General features: G+C 39.5%; 3 protein-coding genes across 5 annotated transcripts; 1 reads left to right on the top strand and 2 right to left on the bottom strand.

Moving 5' to 3' along the window:
- Positions 1 to 917: 917 nt before the first annotated feature.
- Positions 918 to 4811, bottom strand: aldh7a1 (aldehyde dehydrogenase 7 family, member A1). Its single transcript, XM_080473900.1, has 2 exons — positions 4735 to 4811; positions 918 to 3124 (listed from the first exon to the last, which is right to left on the bottom strand). Exon 2 carries the CDS (start codon positions 3117 to 3119, stop codon positions 1491 to 1493), a length of 1629 nt encoding a protein of 542 aa, XP_080330026.1. The 5' UTR covers positions 3120 to 3124; positions 4735 to 4811; the 3' UTR covers positions 918 to 1490.
- A 36-nt stretch (positions 4812 to 4847) lies between these two features.
- Positions 4848 to 13964, top strand: actl6a (actin-like 6A). 2 transcript variants are annotated; one of them, XM_080472600.1, is made up of 14 exons: positions 4848 to 5019; positions 6075 to 6151; positions 7416 to 7590; positions 9308 to 9408; positions 9622 to 9719; positions 10396 to 10490; positions 11132 to 11238; positions 11388 to 11477; positions 11581 to 11642; positions 12006 to 12120; positions 12280 to 12360; positions 12665 to 12760; positions 12963 to 13049; positions 13152 to 13964. In XM_080472600.1, the coding sequence occupies exons 1-14, from the start codon at positions 4995 to 4997 to the stop codon at positions 13230 to 13232; spliced, it is 1290 nt and encodes a 429-aa protein (XP_080328726.1). In that variant the 5' UTR covers positions 4848 to 4994; the 3' UTR covers positions 13233 to 13964. The 2 variants fall into 2 exon arrangements, with proteins under 2 accessions (XP_080328726.1, XP_080328727.1); XM_080472601.1 differs by having other exon boundaries at positions 4857 to 5019; positions 13167 to 13354.
- On the bottom strand, positions 13958 to 16294 carry mrpl47 (mitochondrial ribosomal protein L47). 2 transcript variants are annotated; one of them, XM_080472602.1, is made up of 7 exons: positions 16140 to 16294; positions 15360 to 15508; positions 15112 to 15172; positions 14935 to 15031; positions 14657 to 14787; positions 14272 to 14367; positions 13958 to 14181 (listed from the first exon to the last, which is right to left on the bottom strand). In XM_080472602.1, exons 1-7 carry the CDS (start codon positions 16271 to 16273, stop codon positions 14070 to 14072), a joined length of 780 nt encoding a protein of 259 aa, XP_080328728.1. In that variant the 5' UTR covers positions 16274 to 16294; the 3' UTR covers positions 13958 to 14069. The 2 variants fall into 2 exon arrangements, with proteins under 2 accessions (XP_080328728.1, XP_080328729.1); XM_080472603.1 differs by having other exon boundaries at positions 14043 to 14181; positions 15360 to 15472; positions 16140 to 16283.
- Positions 16295 to 16436: the final 142 nt, after the last annotated feature.

Below are 16436 nucleotides of genomic sequence, written 5' to 3'. Positions count from 1 at the left end.
TGTTTGTAATATTGGGCAGGACATTTATGCAGGTTTTGATTGATGAGGACCTCACTGCTCTTAAGACAGTGCAAGTTAACATAAGAAGGTAAGGTATTAAGGTATTTGAAAATTGAATGGGTAAGTTTGGATTAGATGAACGCCAATAACACTGGTACTTATAATGGATAATTATGTGAACACCTCACATTGGGATACTCCAGACAGCTTAGCAGACTCTAAATAATTTCAGGTTTTAAAGAAGTTTGATGACTTCCTCTTTTTACATAACAGTGGGAAAATTAATGAAGCAAATATGGAAGTTAGAGTGGTTGAATATTTGCACAATGCAGTGCATGCACACTAGTTTCAAGATCTGGAGAAAATTCAATTGGAATAATAGATTTATCGTTGCTCCAAATATTAGGAGAGTGACCATTCATTAAAAATGCCGAAGTGCATGTGGACATAAAGATCAACACATAAATATTCTCATGCTGCCAGGCCTCTAACATGCAGGACAGTGGATCTCCAAGACCAGACCACTGCATTAGGGGATTTGTTATCAGCATTCTTAGCTTTATTGACAACATATTCATTAGATTGGTGTGGTGGGAGTAATCTACAAAAGGTAGGCTAGGGGCTTTGCGGGACCAGGGTTGAAAACCGCTGTTCTGTGGAGCCATAAAACAGACGCAAAAAGACACTGTACATGTTGTAATGCAAACAAAACAATGATTCACACAGAATCTTATGAACTAACAAAACTTAAATAAGGATCCAGTGTAAAACAATACTTTTTCATTCCATAAATGTTGTAGCGATGAGTTTTTTTTTTCTGCTATGAAGTATGGTAATACGACCAATGGTTTCATTAACAATCCAAATCTAATCCGCTTGAGGTTAAGAAAAAAAAAAAGGCTGACGAAGTCCAGATGTCAAAATTACAACTTTTATTTTTTGCTATTTAATTGCCATACAAAGACAGGTTTGTTCTTTCAGGATTCATCAAATGTAAATTACAGAATATTCATGTGGTAAATGAGGTGCAAATTGCCTGTTATATTGACAAACTCTCGGTCATTATCAGACTTCTGTTATTGTGGAAAACCTGATTTATTCAGTTAGTCTTTGATGAACCACGATCTACCAATTCAATCTACACATTAGTAAGACTATGCTTTTCTTACTCAGAAATTAATGCATTATTTATTGTACAGTATAAATCAGTTACAGTCCTCTATCACTCTTAATTCTTGTGCCTGTAGAAAAGTGCATACCAACATTTGAAACAGGATTTGACCCTTAACACATTTTGACAGTTGTTTAAATCTGAGATTCATATCTAAAGCCACAGCAACAGACAAAACTTAGTCTAATGACACAGATCCAAAATTACTCAATTTTCTTTAACTCAGGCTGACCTTTCTGAATGCCAAATTGTGTTCAGCTACATTCTACTCCTGAAGATATTTAGTGTTGCAGCCTAAACAAAAAAGCAGCCAAGAGCTTCACTCAAACTTGATCCCCTGAGCCAGAGGAAGATCTTTGCTGTAGTTGATTGTGCATGTTGAACGCCTCATGTACTGCTTCCAAGAGTCACTGCCTGACTCTCTGCCACCTCCTGTATGCTTTTCCCCACCAAAGGCACCACCGATCTCGGCTCCACTTGTAGGAATGTTGACATTCACAATACCACAGTCGGATCCTTTGGGCCCTAACCAGCGGAAGACCCGACCCATATCTTTGGTAAAGATGCTGCTGGACAGACCCTGCTGGACCTCGTTGTTCCAGGCAAACGCCTCTTCCTCCGTCTTGAACTTGAGGACATAGAGGATGGGGACAAAGGTTTCAGTATGGACAATAAGTGCATCATGAGCCAGTCCTGTAATGATGGTGGGCTCGACGTAGTTTCCAGGACGGTCCATGACCTTTCCTCCACAGACCACAGTTCCACCCTGCTGCTTAGCCTGCTCAACAGCCGCCAGATACTGCTGTACAGCTTGTTTGGTATGCAGAGGACCATACATGGTGCTGGGGTCCCAGGGGTCTCCAATGCGGACTTGTTTGTACGCTTTGGTAATCCTTTCAACCACTGTGTCGTGGACACTCTCATGCAGCATCAACCTTCTGGTTGTGGTGCAGCGTTGGCCTGCAGTTCCCACAGAAGCAAAGACAGCAGAAGGCACCACAAGATTCAGGTCAGCATCTTCAAATACAATGATAGCGTTGTTTCCACCCAGCTCCAACAACTTGCGACCAAACCGTTCTTGCACCATCATGGCCACCATCTTGCCAACATGAGTGCTGCCAGTGAAAGACAGCAGATCAACACGCTCATCCTTGGCCATGGCGGTGCCAATATCTGCACCACCACATGTCATAGAGCAGATGGCACCAGGCAGGTTATTCTTCTCGAGCACTTCAGCCACAATCTTGGTGACCGCAACACTGGTGAGAGGAGTTGTAGGGGCTCCTTTCCAGTGACAGACGTTACCACAGGTCAGAGCAATAGCATTGTTCCAGCCATAGACAGCAACGGGAAAGTTGAACGCTGTGATGATGCCAACAAGACCAACTGGGTTCCACTGCTCAATCAGGGCATGACCTGGTCTTTCCGATGGCAGCATGGGTCCCCCAATCATTCTCGATAGACCAACAGCATAATCGCAGACATCAACGTACTCCTGAACTTCGCCCACTCCTTCAACATAGATCTTGCCCATTTCAAGAGATACAAGACTTCCCAGAACATTGATCTTCTTTCTTAATGCGTCACCAATCTGCCTCACAATCTCTCCTCTTTTAGGTGCAGGGATATCTGCCCACATCTTCCAAGCTTCCGTCGTCTTCTGGATAGTTTCTTCATACTCAGCCAAAGTGGCCTGGGTAACTCTGGCAATAGGCTCATTGTTGGCTGGGCAGTATGATGTGACGACCTCTCCACTGCCTCCCCAGCTCCCATTGTACACTCCTGGGTTGTCCTCTGACAAACCCAGTTCTTTCAGCCACGAGTATTTGGGCTGGTTGATGAGAAGACCTGACATGGCTGCTGCTTGTTGGCAGTTGGCAGATGCAAACTTATTTTTCAAGAGGAGCCTGGTGTGCCGGGCAAATGTCAGAGTCAAACAACGCTGCATGAGTGCTGTAAACAAAGAAGGGTATAGATTATTTTGATGTTTTCAGGACATTGACATAATACTTGACACAAGAATGTAATCAGCAAGTTACATGTTCACTCAACAGCCATTTACAATATCGATTTATTAAAAAAAAAAAAAAAGTTAAGGAATGACATTGAATTGTTCAAAACACCAAATAAAACTCTGGATCCCAAACAACTTTTTTCTTTCTTGACTTGCTCAGTCTAAAATAACAATAGATCTACTTCCAAATCTTACAAAAACAACCCATTCTAGTAACTCAGTTCACACAGTTTTGTTTGTGTGCGTCAGACGACTTGTCAGAATTTTTTTTACTTCATTTCTCAGGTTAATAAGTAACATTAAAAACAGGTGTCACAGTCCAGTGCAGTTCATGCGTGCTGAAAAGTATGAAGAGGGTCAACAGCTGTTCAACTAGTGACTAGAGGGTTTAAAAATAGGAGGTTTCTCACAGAGTGTCTTTTGAGTAGAATGAAACAATGTAATTAGAATGTTTGAATTATTCTTGCTAGAAAAAAAAGTCAGTTTAAAAAAACTAGCATTGTTGATGGACATTTCTTAATTACATTGGGCATAGTCATTTTGTAAAAAAAAAAAAAAAAAAAAACTGAAAGAAAACACTAGTTACAGATTTTTTAAATATGACCACTCGGAAGGGACTCATTTTATTCTTCCAAAATGTATTGATAATAAATGTAGATTTAGGACAAACTTTATTTGGACAAAAACAAAAAAAAGTCCTAATGTCACCTTGAGATGTTAACATAGTATTTTGCAAGACCCATTAGATGACACTCATAGATCCGTAGTTAAAAATGCAAATTGCTGCAGCTCCAGCAATGTCAACTTTGCTCAATCAAAAGCAGCTGTTAGTTGACATGCACATCAAAAAGAATAATTCACACTTTCAGAAGCTGGCAGTGTACCAACCAGAAAAATCTAAACTATCGAAATTATCCTAACTTTCACTAACGTATTGTGTTCAAACTCACTTTGAAACCCCATGTGCTGAACAATCCTGATAGAAAAGGTTTCAGATTACCGTTTGGCTGATTTTATGTTGTCGAGTTCACACTTGAAAAAATATAAAAACAAATAAATAAATAAATAAAAACCAGACATGTGTTTTTGGATAGCTGCTCGTTAAGTATTTTGTGAAGTGTATTTCCTTTTAGATCCGTTACATAACCATGTCTCCTCTCACACGAGCTACATGTCCCAACAGGTTACTCAATCATGGTCCTCTAATGCGCCTGCGCAAGTGATCCAAGTTTGCAAACGCACGAGGCTAACATAACTTGAATTTACAGCGTGGTGATTGGATAAAATAATTCACAGCCATGTTGTTTCTAACTACAGTGGTAATAATAATCTCTGCTTTGCATTTGTGGCGTTTCACATCGTGCAGAGTAGTTTGACAACTTCCTACATCATGCAATATACTTAAGTGTAACGACGGTTTCCCAAGGTCTCGCAGCTTTAACTCACGAACATGACGACGCTGCTGCAACATATCAACTAGCATAACGTGCAAAATGATTATTAATCACTAAAAGTAAGTTCGCAGTTGTTGCGGACAGTTTTGACTCACGTTGATATTAGATCCACAGGAGCACGTACCCTCCAGAATCCAGATAATGGAAGACTTTGCCGTCTCTCTATTTGTACGTCACATTTCGGGCGGAAGTTCCGTCGCTGTGCTTTGCTCTGATTGGACGAAACTCGTAAGCTGTGAGGCGCCCGCTTTGTTGCACCGATCCATGCTAACAGCCTCTCTTTGTTGTGATTTACCGTTCGGCGGGTGTGTTTCTGTAAACACTGATACAGTTACCTTTTGTTACACCTTGAAGGATGAGCGGTGGAGTGTACGGAGGCGGTGAGTAGCACATCATGACTGAACTAATCCCAAACTTGCAGTCCACGTCCCGTTGTGTTGCTTTAGCCTACTTTGTAGTGAGCTAGCAATGCTAACTCTGCTAACGTTTCGTGTCGGTCGGAGAAAATAGCTGCTTGTTTTGCTCTTAAGTTAATCAACCGGTGGTTAAAATGTATAAATAAACAAATCACTTTAGTAACTTAGTCTCGTAGTTGGAGATGAACTTGTATCGTTTCCACGTTAAGCCAAGCGCGAAGCTAGCATTGGAATGAATGAAAGAGAGATGGCCGAGCTGTTGAGCACATCGTGAAATAGTTTGTTTCATCTTTAATTAAACTAAACGTTGTGTGGGTCACGTTTGACAGAGATCAGGGGAAATAGAAGCTCATTATGTTTACACATTGCAACTTATTTCCTTTCTGTTTGCTTACACGTGTCTTGACTGATCACCAACGCATCTGGTTTCCACTCATTTACATGATTGGGCCACATTTCTCCTGTTGTTAAAGTAACAACTATGCCTACTCAGTTGTTGAATTCATCCCCACACATGAAGCACCCTTATTTATCTTGTTTCGTTTCGCCAAGCACATATCCCACAGGTTTACTCAACAATTCTGTGCTGTTTTTATATGAGTTGCACTTGTCCAGTAATATTTTTCATATTCATTCCATTTACACAAAGCTATAAAGCAGTACAACAACAGACCAGCGTGCAGCCCCACATCAGTTTGAGAGAGAACTTCACCGTGGTAACAGCAGCATTGGAAGCACAGTATTTCACATGACAATAGTGGAATAGTTCTTTATTGTCATTGTGGAAGCAATATTAAAAGATAGTGTTTTCAGCAGTAGAATACCTGGCTCAGGGGAAATGTGCATAAAAGATCTGAACTAATGTACAAAAAAATACAGTGTATCATTTTCTTAAAATAACCTTTTCATTTGTCAAGTCAATCATTATTAACAACATTTTATTGCAACTCACTGATGTTGATATTGTATTTAACATTACAGTTTGAATCTTACCAAAGCATTACTTCTGTTTATTGTAGATGAGGTGGGAGCGTTGGTGTTTGACATTGGCTCTTATTCTGTTCGAGCTGGCTACGCGGGAGAAGACTGTCCTAAGGTATGTGGATCACTTAGGTGACCTGATTAACTCTGTCTTTCTTCTCTGAGCGCATCTTCATCTCCCCTCAAGGAGTACACCAATGTCAAAGAAATGAGGGCTGCCTCCCTCGAGACATACAGGATATTAAATTGAGTTCAGATCCTTTTGGAAACCCATGCTTTGGATTTTGTGAATGAGTGAGATGTTTGGGAGCAAATTGCTTTTTGTTTTTTTCTATGTAATGCTGATTTTTGCTACAGCCATACTTTACACAAGTTCCAGATAAAGTGTCAAACTTTGATTATATGAACTGATGTCATTAGTCTCTGTTTTTCCCCCCAATCTTTCTGGTCAGAACTGAGCAACTTTGTTGTACTCAAATGTTGTGGTGACAACTGTGGTACATCCTCCTGACTCTGTAAATATTTATTTTTTTAATCTAAGCAGTTTCTGTGATGGGCTGGAAATCAGTCCAGAGTGTACCCTGCCCTCGCTCATAAATAGTTGGGATTGGCTCCAACACCCAGTAACCCTACACAGAATAAAGCTGTACAGAAGATGGGTGGATGAATGGAATCTTAGTGGGTTCTGTATAACTGGTAGCCTTTGAAGGCATGTCTGGATTGTCATACCATCTCAGCTTTGTGATGGGATTTAAAGCATTTATAACTGACCATCATTTCAATTTGTCAATGTGATCCAAACTACTTGTATGTCACAAGAATAGACAGAAGAAGATGTCTTTGAATATCTTCTGAGTTGTCGAGCTGCAGAAGTGTACATGATGTTGCAAAGCCATTGCTGTGACTTAACATACCCATGAGTTCAGTTAGACACATTGTCTACGGATGGAGAATATTTGGTGATGTCACCACTCTCTAACCCAACCAAACACATAGTGATGCAGGATGGTCATTGTGGAAGCACTCGTCAGGATGGTCTTTGTAGTTAAACTATAATACTATATATAAACTATAATAATAGGTTTGAATTGTACCTAAAGGTATTTATGAGTGCTTTCAATGGAAAACCCTGCTTTCCACCCCCCTGCCAGCTCAGAAACACAACGTGTAGAAGCTGCTGTTTACATGATGCTTTGCTCATTATCGGCAAAAACATTAGGGTTTCCAAACTGTTGTACTGCTGTTCTGGAATGTATTGATTTAGGGTTTGGTTGGGAAACAGCTTTGTGATAAAAGTTTGTGGAAAGTGACATTGATAAATAAGAGCGTGTGAGAATATGCATTGACCTGCTCTTTGTTTTTGGTCATTCTCTGCTCAGGCTGACTTCCCCACAGTGATCGGCGTGACTCTAGACCGAGAGGATGGCAGCACGCCGATGGAGACAGATGGCGACAAGGGCAAGCAGAGTGGCACCACCTACTACATCGATACCAATCAGCTGCGGGTGCCCAGAGAGAACATGGAGGTCATGTCTCCACTCAAGAACGGCATGAGTGAGTGTTGCGTTGATGAGAAGTTTTGCATGTCTTGCATGTAATTTACAGACAGCAGCTGGGGTATTTGCAGTTTTATGCAGTGCATGTTTAACCACATAACAAAAACTGAATTTTTCCACGGGGTGTCTGTTGTAGAAAGGTGAACATGGGTTGTCATTACAAGCATTGGATGCATGGGTTCATATTAGCAATGAATATTTTTTAATTGTGCGTGCTTGAACTGTTTTCGTAATAAGACATTGCTGAGGTCACGATGGATGACTGCTGTTCACCTGGAAAATTAATATTATCTGAAACACGGGGCAACATCAACTCACACATATAGTATCCTGTCGAATGAAGCCAAGCCCCTTGCTATGTTTGGTTTGCTGCCATATTAGCCCACAAGTGATCTTATGCTCCTTTACCTAATTTACCTCAATTTTTTGTTACACAGCTAAAGCCAAATGTGGGTCAATTATTAAGAGCTTTCCTTGGTTCTCATCTGGGGTTTAAGCTGCACAAGTCATCCACACTGTTCATTCTGCTAAATGTATCCACATTTCCTATTTTACATCTTTTAAATGTTTGCAGCCTATCGTTTATATAATTGATTTATCTGTGGATTTTCTCCATAAAATCATCTTTACTGTTTCTTTGTTTTATAATTCATTCAAACTGTACATATGTTGTGAACCAGTTTAAACATGTATCAATGAATAACTGTTTCATTGTGTGGTATTATTTGTTGTTAATGAAAAAATGTTTGTCCAGGGAACTCGTTTAACATTTTCTTTTTAAATATTCATTAGTCAAAGCATTTAAGAATATTCACATAATTTAAAGCTGGATTATCAAAGTCCCTTTAGTTCGTGGGCCACGTACAGCTCTCTTTGCTGTTAGTTGGGCCAATACCATGATAATATCAGTTTAATGCCAGCATGACAAAAAAAGTCTTTTTTTTTTTTTTTCAAGTGCAGAAAATGCAAGTGCATTGTGAAAATGTTGCGATTTAATGTAGTTTTCACAAAACACAGGATAAAGTTATTATATTATATTTAAAAATCGTAATATTTTGTATAAATTCCCGGCGGTCTAGTTTTTCAGTTAAAGCCACACTGGTCTTACATGCCTGACAACTATTAGTAACAGCAGGCAGAAGACAAATATGCTGGTGGGCCTACCGAGCTGATCATACTCATCAGATTCTGGTCCACTGTAGTTCATCTGTGAAACTATTTAGAGACAAGTGTGACATCAATCTTAATTGCATCAGAGCAGCACTGTGGGACCACAGACCCCCAGAGAGGACTGACCTGGAACATCGGTGCCTGGTGTTGAAATTAAAGCCTAAAAAAGCTCCTCATCGCTCTATTTTCTCCACCATCTGACCCAGCTTAAATGAAAAGGAAAGATGAATACTTTTTATGTCATGTTGGACTGTGTGGCCACAAATGAAATGCAGCCAATGAATTCAATAACATATCTGCTATGTGCTTAAGAAATGCCTTTCTGTACATGACATTTACTAATACCTACGTTCTTGTTCCTGACACCCCATTTTCTTTTCATTGTAATTGTTTTACATTATCTTAACCATTCTGTTTTATTTTCTAAATAAGTAATTCTTCACGTTCACGCACACCAAGACCTAGATTCATATGCATGAACAAATTCCAGTGATTTGATGTCACAACAAACTTGGCTCTTGTTTTCTCTTTGACCCTGTTAACAGTTGAGGACTGGGACAGCTTCCAGGCCATTTTGGATCACACGTATAAGATGCACTTCAAGTCTGAACCCAGCCTGCATCCAGTGCTCATGTCAGAAGCATCGGTGAGTTCACTTTCTATTGTTCTATGCAGCTGGAATCGGTACTGAGTTGCTGTTTTTTGAGTCAAACAGATGTGATGAGGTGAAGATTTCCAGTGAGGAGTTTGCTTTCCTCACTGGTCCTCTTCATCACTTGGATAATTGCATTTGTTTGTGTAGAGCCGACTGTGAGGATTTGTTTCTTGATGGACTGACCTGTTCTTTTTTGTTTTGCAGTGGAACACACGGGCAAAACGGGAGAAACTAACGGAGCTGATGTTTGAGCATTACAACATTCCCGCCTTCTTCCTCTGCAAATCAGCAGTGCTGTCTGCGTATCCTTTACTGTTTCATGTCTATGTGTGGAAATCGTCATTTTTCTATCGGCTCAAGTTAGAATGGCCTCAAACAAAAGCAAAAATACATTTCTATGATTCAGATCTCATTAAAGCACAGAAATTTAATAATCAGTCGAGGATGTTTCCATGAAACCTTATTAATTAAATTAGTGAAACGATAAAGCAAAAAGCTTTTACATTTGTGTTCCTTCATCACAACAAAAAAGCTAGAAAGAAAAAAAACAAATCTTATAGTCATTCAAATGTAGGTGTTCCTTTCTATTTTACTGCCCATTAGTACCTATACACAGTTCCTTCTTTGTTGGGTTAAAGGATAATAAATCTGTTTCAAACATTTATATATTCTGTATATATATATCAATACTTATAGTGTGTTACTCAAACTGTCATTGAGGTTTTTAATATCTGGAGACACTTTTGTTTTTATTTATTCAGGGACCGAACTGTTTTCCACTTTTAAATCATGAGAGTTTCACATGTGGTTTAAAGAAATCAAAGGTTATGATGTTCTTTGAGGTTAGTTATATTTAACCAGGCCCTACTTTTTCTTGTGCTTCCACCATTTTTGTTCACAAAATGCACAATCTGATTCTGTATTCCATGTATGTTCAAGCACATTGCTAGATTGTGTCCTTCACTTGAAATACTCCAGCTTCGCCAATGGGAGGTCTACAGGCTTAGTCCTGGATAGTGGAGCCACACACACCACAGCTATTCCAGTGCACGACGGTTACGTCCTGCAACAAGGTGATCAGTGGTTCTAAGTGATTCATTGTTGAAAATGCTGACAACTTGCTTAGGTGACCTGAACAAACCCCACATAGCGAACCTGTATATTGTGAGAGAGGGAGAGATAGAAACATGATGGTCTTGATGCTTCACTGTTGAGTGCATGTGTTCTGTGCGTGTGGCTGCCATCTGCTGGCCACAGAAAACATTGCAGCCTTGCAGTTCAAACGAGTTGCTGAAACTAATGTTGGGTCATGATAGTTTTGTGTTGTATGTTCTGTTTTTATGTGTTATTGTCAAACAAGATGGGTGTTCACTGAACTGTCAGGATCTTTAAATCTATTACAGTTTCACCTTATTTGTGATTTGCGATTTAAACTAGTTTCTAGAATGACAATGGTTTATTTTACAAACTATTGTTACCATCTAAACAGTTTTCATGTGGAGGGATTATCTGTGTAGCAATGAGACTAGTGGACTGATAAGGAAGTTTTGACCAGTGCTTATGAACGTCGTGGTGAGAAATTCCACTGAAATACACTGTTGGATAGTATTGTGTTAAACCTGAATCTAACTTTTATTTCCCAGAAATGTTTTGATGATGTAATACCGATATTGAATGCCAATTAATTACATATTTTACTTATTCTCTCTGACAGGCATTGTCAAATCACCATTGGCCGGAGACTTCATGAGCATGCAGTGTAGGGAGCTATTTCAAGAGTTAAGTGTTGAGCTTATCCCGCCCTACATGATTGCATCCAAGGTAAAAAAAAAAAAATATGCAAATCACATGTTTCAAATTTTCCTTCAATGTTTGATATGATTTTACCACATGAATTATATCATAAGCCTTTAACAGTATTTAATGTTGTCTTCGAGACAGAGTCAGCCACAGTCTTTCTGTCATTACAGGATCCAGTGCGGGAGGGTGCTACACCGAGCTGGAAGAAAAAAGAAAAGCTACCTCAAGTCACCCGCTCGTGGCATAATTACATGTGTAATGTAAGCAACTGGATCATTACTATGTTATTTGTTTTGCGATTTGGTGATGATTTAGAATTGGAAGTAGCTGAACGTGTGAAAACTTTCCTGTTATATTTTGCAGTGTGTAATCCAGGACTTCCAGGCATCGGTGCTACAAGTGTCAGACTCACCATATGATGAACAGTAAGAGCTCCATGTGATGCCCTTTGTTATATGAATACATTTCATGGTAAAGAGGCCACTGTGCTGCCATTAGAAAGCAAGTGGCGTGTACCGATCATATAACATGAAAAATAAAAATGCACCACAGGCTCGTAGAGTTTTAAAGCAGATGTTTGGACACAGCTTTCAGTTTGCAGAAAAACAAGAGGTAGAATTTGACATGAATGTAAATTTGGAAAAGTCTGTTGGAAATACATATTTCTATTCTTTAGCCAACAGCTTCTGTACATGCGTGCACCCTAAAATTACTAGTCTTCTGAGAACGCCACGTGTCAGTCCCATCGTTGGAAACTTGACTTACCCGTTATGAAACTGTTTCGTCAGGGTTGCTGCCCAAATGCCCACGGTGCATTATGAGCTACCCAACGGCTACAACTGTGACTTTGGGGCCGAGAGGCTGAAGATCCCAGAGGGTTTGTTTGACCCCTCCAATGCTAAGGTTGGTGCTTCATCAGTTTAATATAGAAGCTCAAACGTAGTGATTGTACCTGTTGTCCTACATCGTAGTAATTATATTTCCTCAGTTAAGAAAACCTCTATTTATTAATTCCAGGAATGCTTTGTGTGTTGTAATGTTGTTCGGTGTGATCACCTGCAGGGTCTGTCTGGAAACACCATGTTGGGAGTTGGACACGTGGTGACGACCAGTGTGGGAATGTGTGACATCGACATTCGGCCAGTGAGTATCGGAAGATCTAAACTACATTTGTTTTCCATCTCAGATTTTAAGCAGTTGAGCGGGAAATAATTGTTTACAGATATCTTGAAAAGCTCAATGACAGTAGGCAAGGATTTAGATGAAGATGCCATTTTACTTTTAATATGCACCTTGTATGACAAAAAAAAGGCATTGAATGTTTTTTTGTATTTGGAATCTACCCAGAACTATTTTGTCTCTATAACCTGCCTCAGATTTGAGCCTAAATTTTCAAAGGTTTCTGAAATTGAAGAAACTTGCACTGACCTTCGATCTTTTGTTTCAGGGTCTATATGGCAGTGTGGTGGTGACTGGAGGCAACACGCTCATTCAGGGCTTCACTGACCGACTGAACAGAGAACTCTCTCAGAAAACCCCTCCGGTAAGTTAAGTCAATAATGATGCTTTTCTAAATATGACGATTCACACTCTTAGGTTCTCCTCAGGTTTGTGCTACAAAATGAAACAAACTGCTGCTGTTCAACAATTAGGTTTTGATGTACAACACTACTGCTCATTGACTTGCCACTCTTTTTCCACATGCATTGTAGATGGTTACGATTTGAGTGTTTGTATAATTGCAGAGTATGAGGTTGAAGCTGATAGCCAACAACACTACTGTGGAGCGTCGGTTCAGTGCTTGGATAGGGGGATCCATCTTGGCATCACTTGTAAGGACCCACAAGTCAAAAAGACCTTTCATTTAGAGAACAGTGTCTTTTATTTATGCAGTAATTCATTGGTTTTTGAATGTGTTTTTGTTCAACTTATAGGGAACTTTCCAGCAGATGTGGATCTCCAAGCAAGAGTATGAAGAGGGAGGGAAGCAGTGTGTGGACAGGAAGTGCCCTTGATTTGACAGCAAGTCAAACTCCCATCACCGTTTTCACCACAAGCTCAACATCTTGAACCGTTGACCTCTGGCTGAGACTCAGGAACACTTTGCTGTTGTTTTCAAATCAGGCTTGTCCGTATGCCTGACTGGGATTTGTTGTGAAAATCAAATATCTGCGATTTATGTGTTTTTTTTGTTTTTTTTTAAATTCAAGTCCTAACAGACAAGTCTGTCACCTTATTTCTGAGTTGTTGGTGTGGGATGGAAATCTGTCGTCAGAACTGATGATGGAAAGTACATTTTGTGCATGAATAGTCTTATTTTTAGTTCAAGGTGAATACAGATTTCATTGTTTATAAGTGTTCTGTTTCTTATATCCCATGAACAAATCTCAAGCATGGCCTATCAGTTCTCGCCTGTGCTCACTGGTGTTCTAACACAAATAAATCTGTATTTAATTTTCACATTTTAAATATATTTTCTTTTTTTTCTTCTAAAAAAAAAACTTGAATCTATACTCTTTATCCAAACAACGGTTGCAGGCACTGGAGCCAGTACCAGCTTTCAAAACTTAAGACATCCGCACAGTGAGAACATGCAAGCTCCACATCAGAAAGACCCCCAAACGTAAATCAAATTAGTGTCTCCATGTTGTGATGTTTTTTTCTGTGGCCCCATCTTTAAAAAAATAAAAATAAAATGTAACTCCATCGTGCTAAAAATGAATACACAACCAAAAGTTTAGGGTGATATTATTCATTTTACAAGACAAACAGTTCCAGATCACTCCAATGATTTCTTTACCTGATCCACACGGCAGAGTTGGATCACATTAACGATTAAAGAGCTTGAATTTTCATGACGCAGGGACCTTCATTGTCGGGAATTTCTCTTTCAGTTTTTGCATGGATTGCCTCCTTAGATTCTCTTTGCGGACTTTTTCCCGAAGGATCTTCTCAATGCGCAGCCTGCATTACAAGCATTTTAATTATTGTAACACAGCATAGATTTTATGATTTTCATTTAGGATAAACTTGATAGCATTTTAAATATCTTACCTTATATGTGGCTGGACAAATGATGGGGTGTAGAATCTCCTGCGTGTGTATCTTCTATTCATGTACCAAGGAATCGCGTGCTCCTTGAACCGATACCTGTTGGGGGGAGGGGGGGTATCTCAATATGAAAATCACCCTTCACAATATATGGTGAATTCTCAAATGCGATTTTGTAAATGGGACTACCATCCCCTCACAAAGAACATCAGATTTAAACCAAAATGATAAACAACTAAAATCTCTTGCAATGTGAATTAGGTTTTTCTGTGTCATATTTGTGTAAACAAGCTTGGCTAAAATAAATGGAGACGCCAACGATTCATTCAAAATGAAGGTGATGATGATTGTCTTGGCTGTTTGCACTGGCCAGAGATTTCATCCTCACCAGTAGACATGTCCGAATATGTTCCTCCTCCAGTCTCCTGGTCGGCCTTTCTCCTGTCCCGTCTGTAGCAGACGCAGCGCAGTCTCTCTCTCCTTCACCACAGTTTCCAGTCTAATCATTGACCGCTCAATCTGTGGACAAAAAAAAAAAAAAAGCTTTACCCTGACCAGAGTTCTAATTTCCTATGAACACAATTAACAACTCTTAAAATGTAGGTCTTGCATCACTAATATGTCATGTATAACAGGCTGCACGTGTCACTTCAGCATCACACCCACCTTTCGCAGTCTCTCTGGACTCGGCATCTGAACTCTTTGTCGTTTTGCTTCCTGCTCAAGCGTGAGCAACATGTTCCTTTCTTTCAACAGCACATACCTGACAGAATGACAGCGATACAAAAAAGTTGGAAAACTGCTTCCTTCGAGAAGCACCAGGAACATTTCCACACCGCTCACCATAGTTTGTGTAAATCCTCGTTACTTTTTGTTCTTATTTGCTTGGCGGTCCATGGTGCACCTAAAATGTGACAAACCAAAATGTGTCAAATTATGCCATCTTGCATCGCTAAAACTTGAAGCTAAGACAACCCTGTTTATTAGTCAGCGATAATGATCATCACCCACAAGATGCACATTCAAGTGAATGTTTTTGCTAAAACTACTGATGGTATTTTGTTTTGTCTCTTAAAAGCTGTACATATCACCTGACTTCACGGTGGTCTCTCCCCAGTTCTCTGTGGCATCAAAGAACTCATCCAGTCCTCTTCTGTTGATGGTTGTGTGCAGAGCTCGACACTGAGCTGCAGACTGGATGGGACTGCTCCAAAACGAGGGAACAAGTACACGGTTTTCCCTGACGGATGGGGGGAAAACAAAAGTCATACAGATTTATTTGTAATATTGTACTCAGCTTCAGTTTGAATATTTTAAACAAACTCGACTTCAGATAACTTGAAAAGGCTCAACATTCAAGCAGTTGCTTTCTGCTACCTTTCATTACAACCTGAACCAAAATTAGAACATTTCTCCCCCTTTATCATCAAATATGTGATGTGGCTTCACATTTACCTATGAGTAATTCTGCACATTATGAATTTCATTATTTCACTCTAGTGCAGTTATCCAAAACATCCAATGGACTGGCCAAGGTTTGTCTCAATTAAACAATGTTGGACTTGTACATTGCAAGGCTGCATTTATCTGGTTTTAGTGATAGTAATTTAATCTATTTTAAGAGAGTTGTACATTAACTGATTGGATCCATCTAAATATATTAAGAAGTATTATTAGATGATCAGATTATTTAATTCCAGGGCATTAGTCCTGATTGTTGATAAATAGTTACAATATTCAGAGGAAAATTTGACTGTTTTAAGATTTAAACGTTGGTTTACGATACGGTCACCGTGGACGAGTACGGTGCGAGGACGGCGTCCATCATGGAACTAAGAGTTCAAACCGTACTGACCCAAACACATCCTTACTTGAAAAGATGAGTCCACAATTTGTTTGAAGTAATAGCAGGGTGTTGAGTCCTTAATGTTGAAGATATCCTGCAGACGCTTTGAAACTGCTTGCAAAGAGTCAAAACGCGTCCTGCCGAGGAGGACGCCGCCATGTTTGATATGGACCTCCCCCTTTTCCCAGCATGCATTTCTCTATCTTTTAATCAAATAATTTACTTTTTCTAAAAACAATAATAAATCCATTATCTTTATTTAGGTTCTTATTCATCACATATTTCACTTTATTATTGAATAACAAAGCAAAGATACACATGG

This window comes from Lipophrys pholis, assembly GCF_963383615.2.
Source record: "Lipophrys pholis genome assembly, chromosome: 10".
NCBI lineage: Eukaryota > Metazoa > Chordata > Actinopteri > Blenniiformes > Blenniidae > Lipophrys > Lipophrys pholis.
Note: the sequence above shows the minus strand (reverse complement) of the source record. Positions and strands in the feature narration are given on the sequence as shown.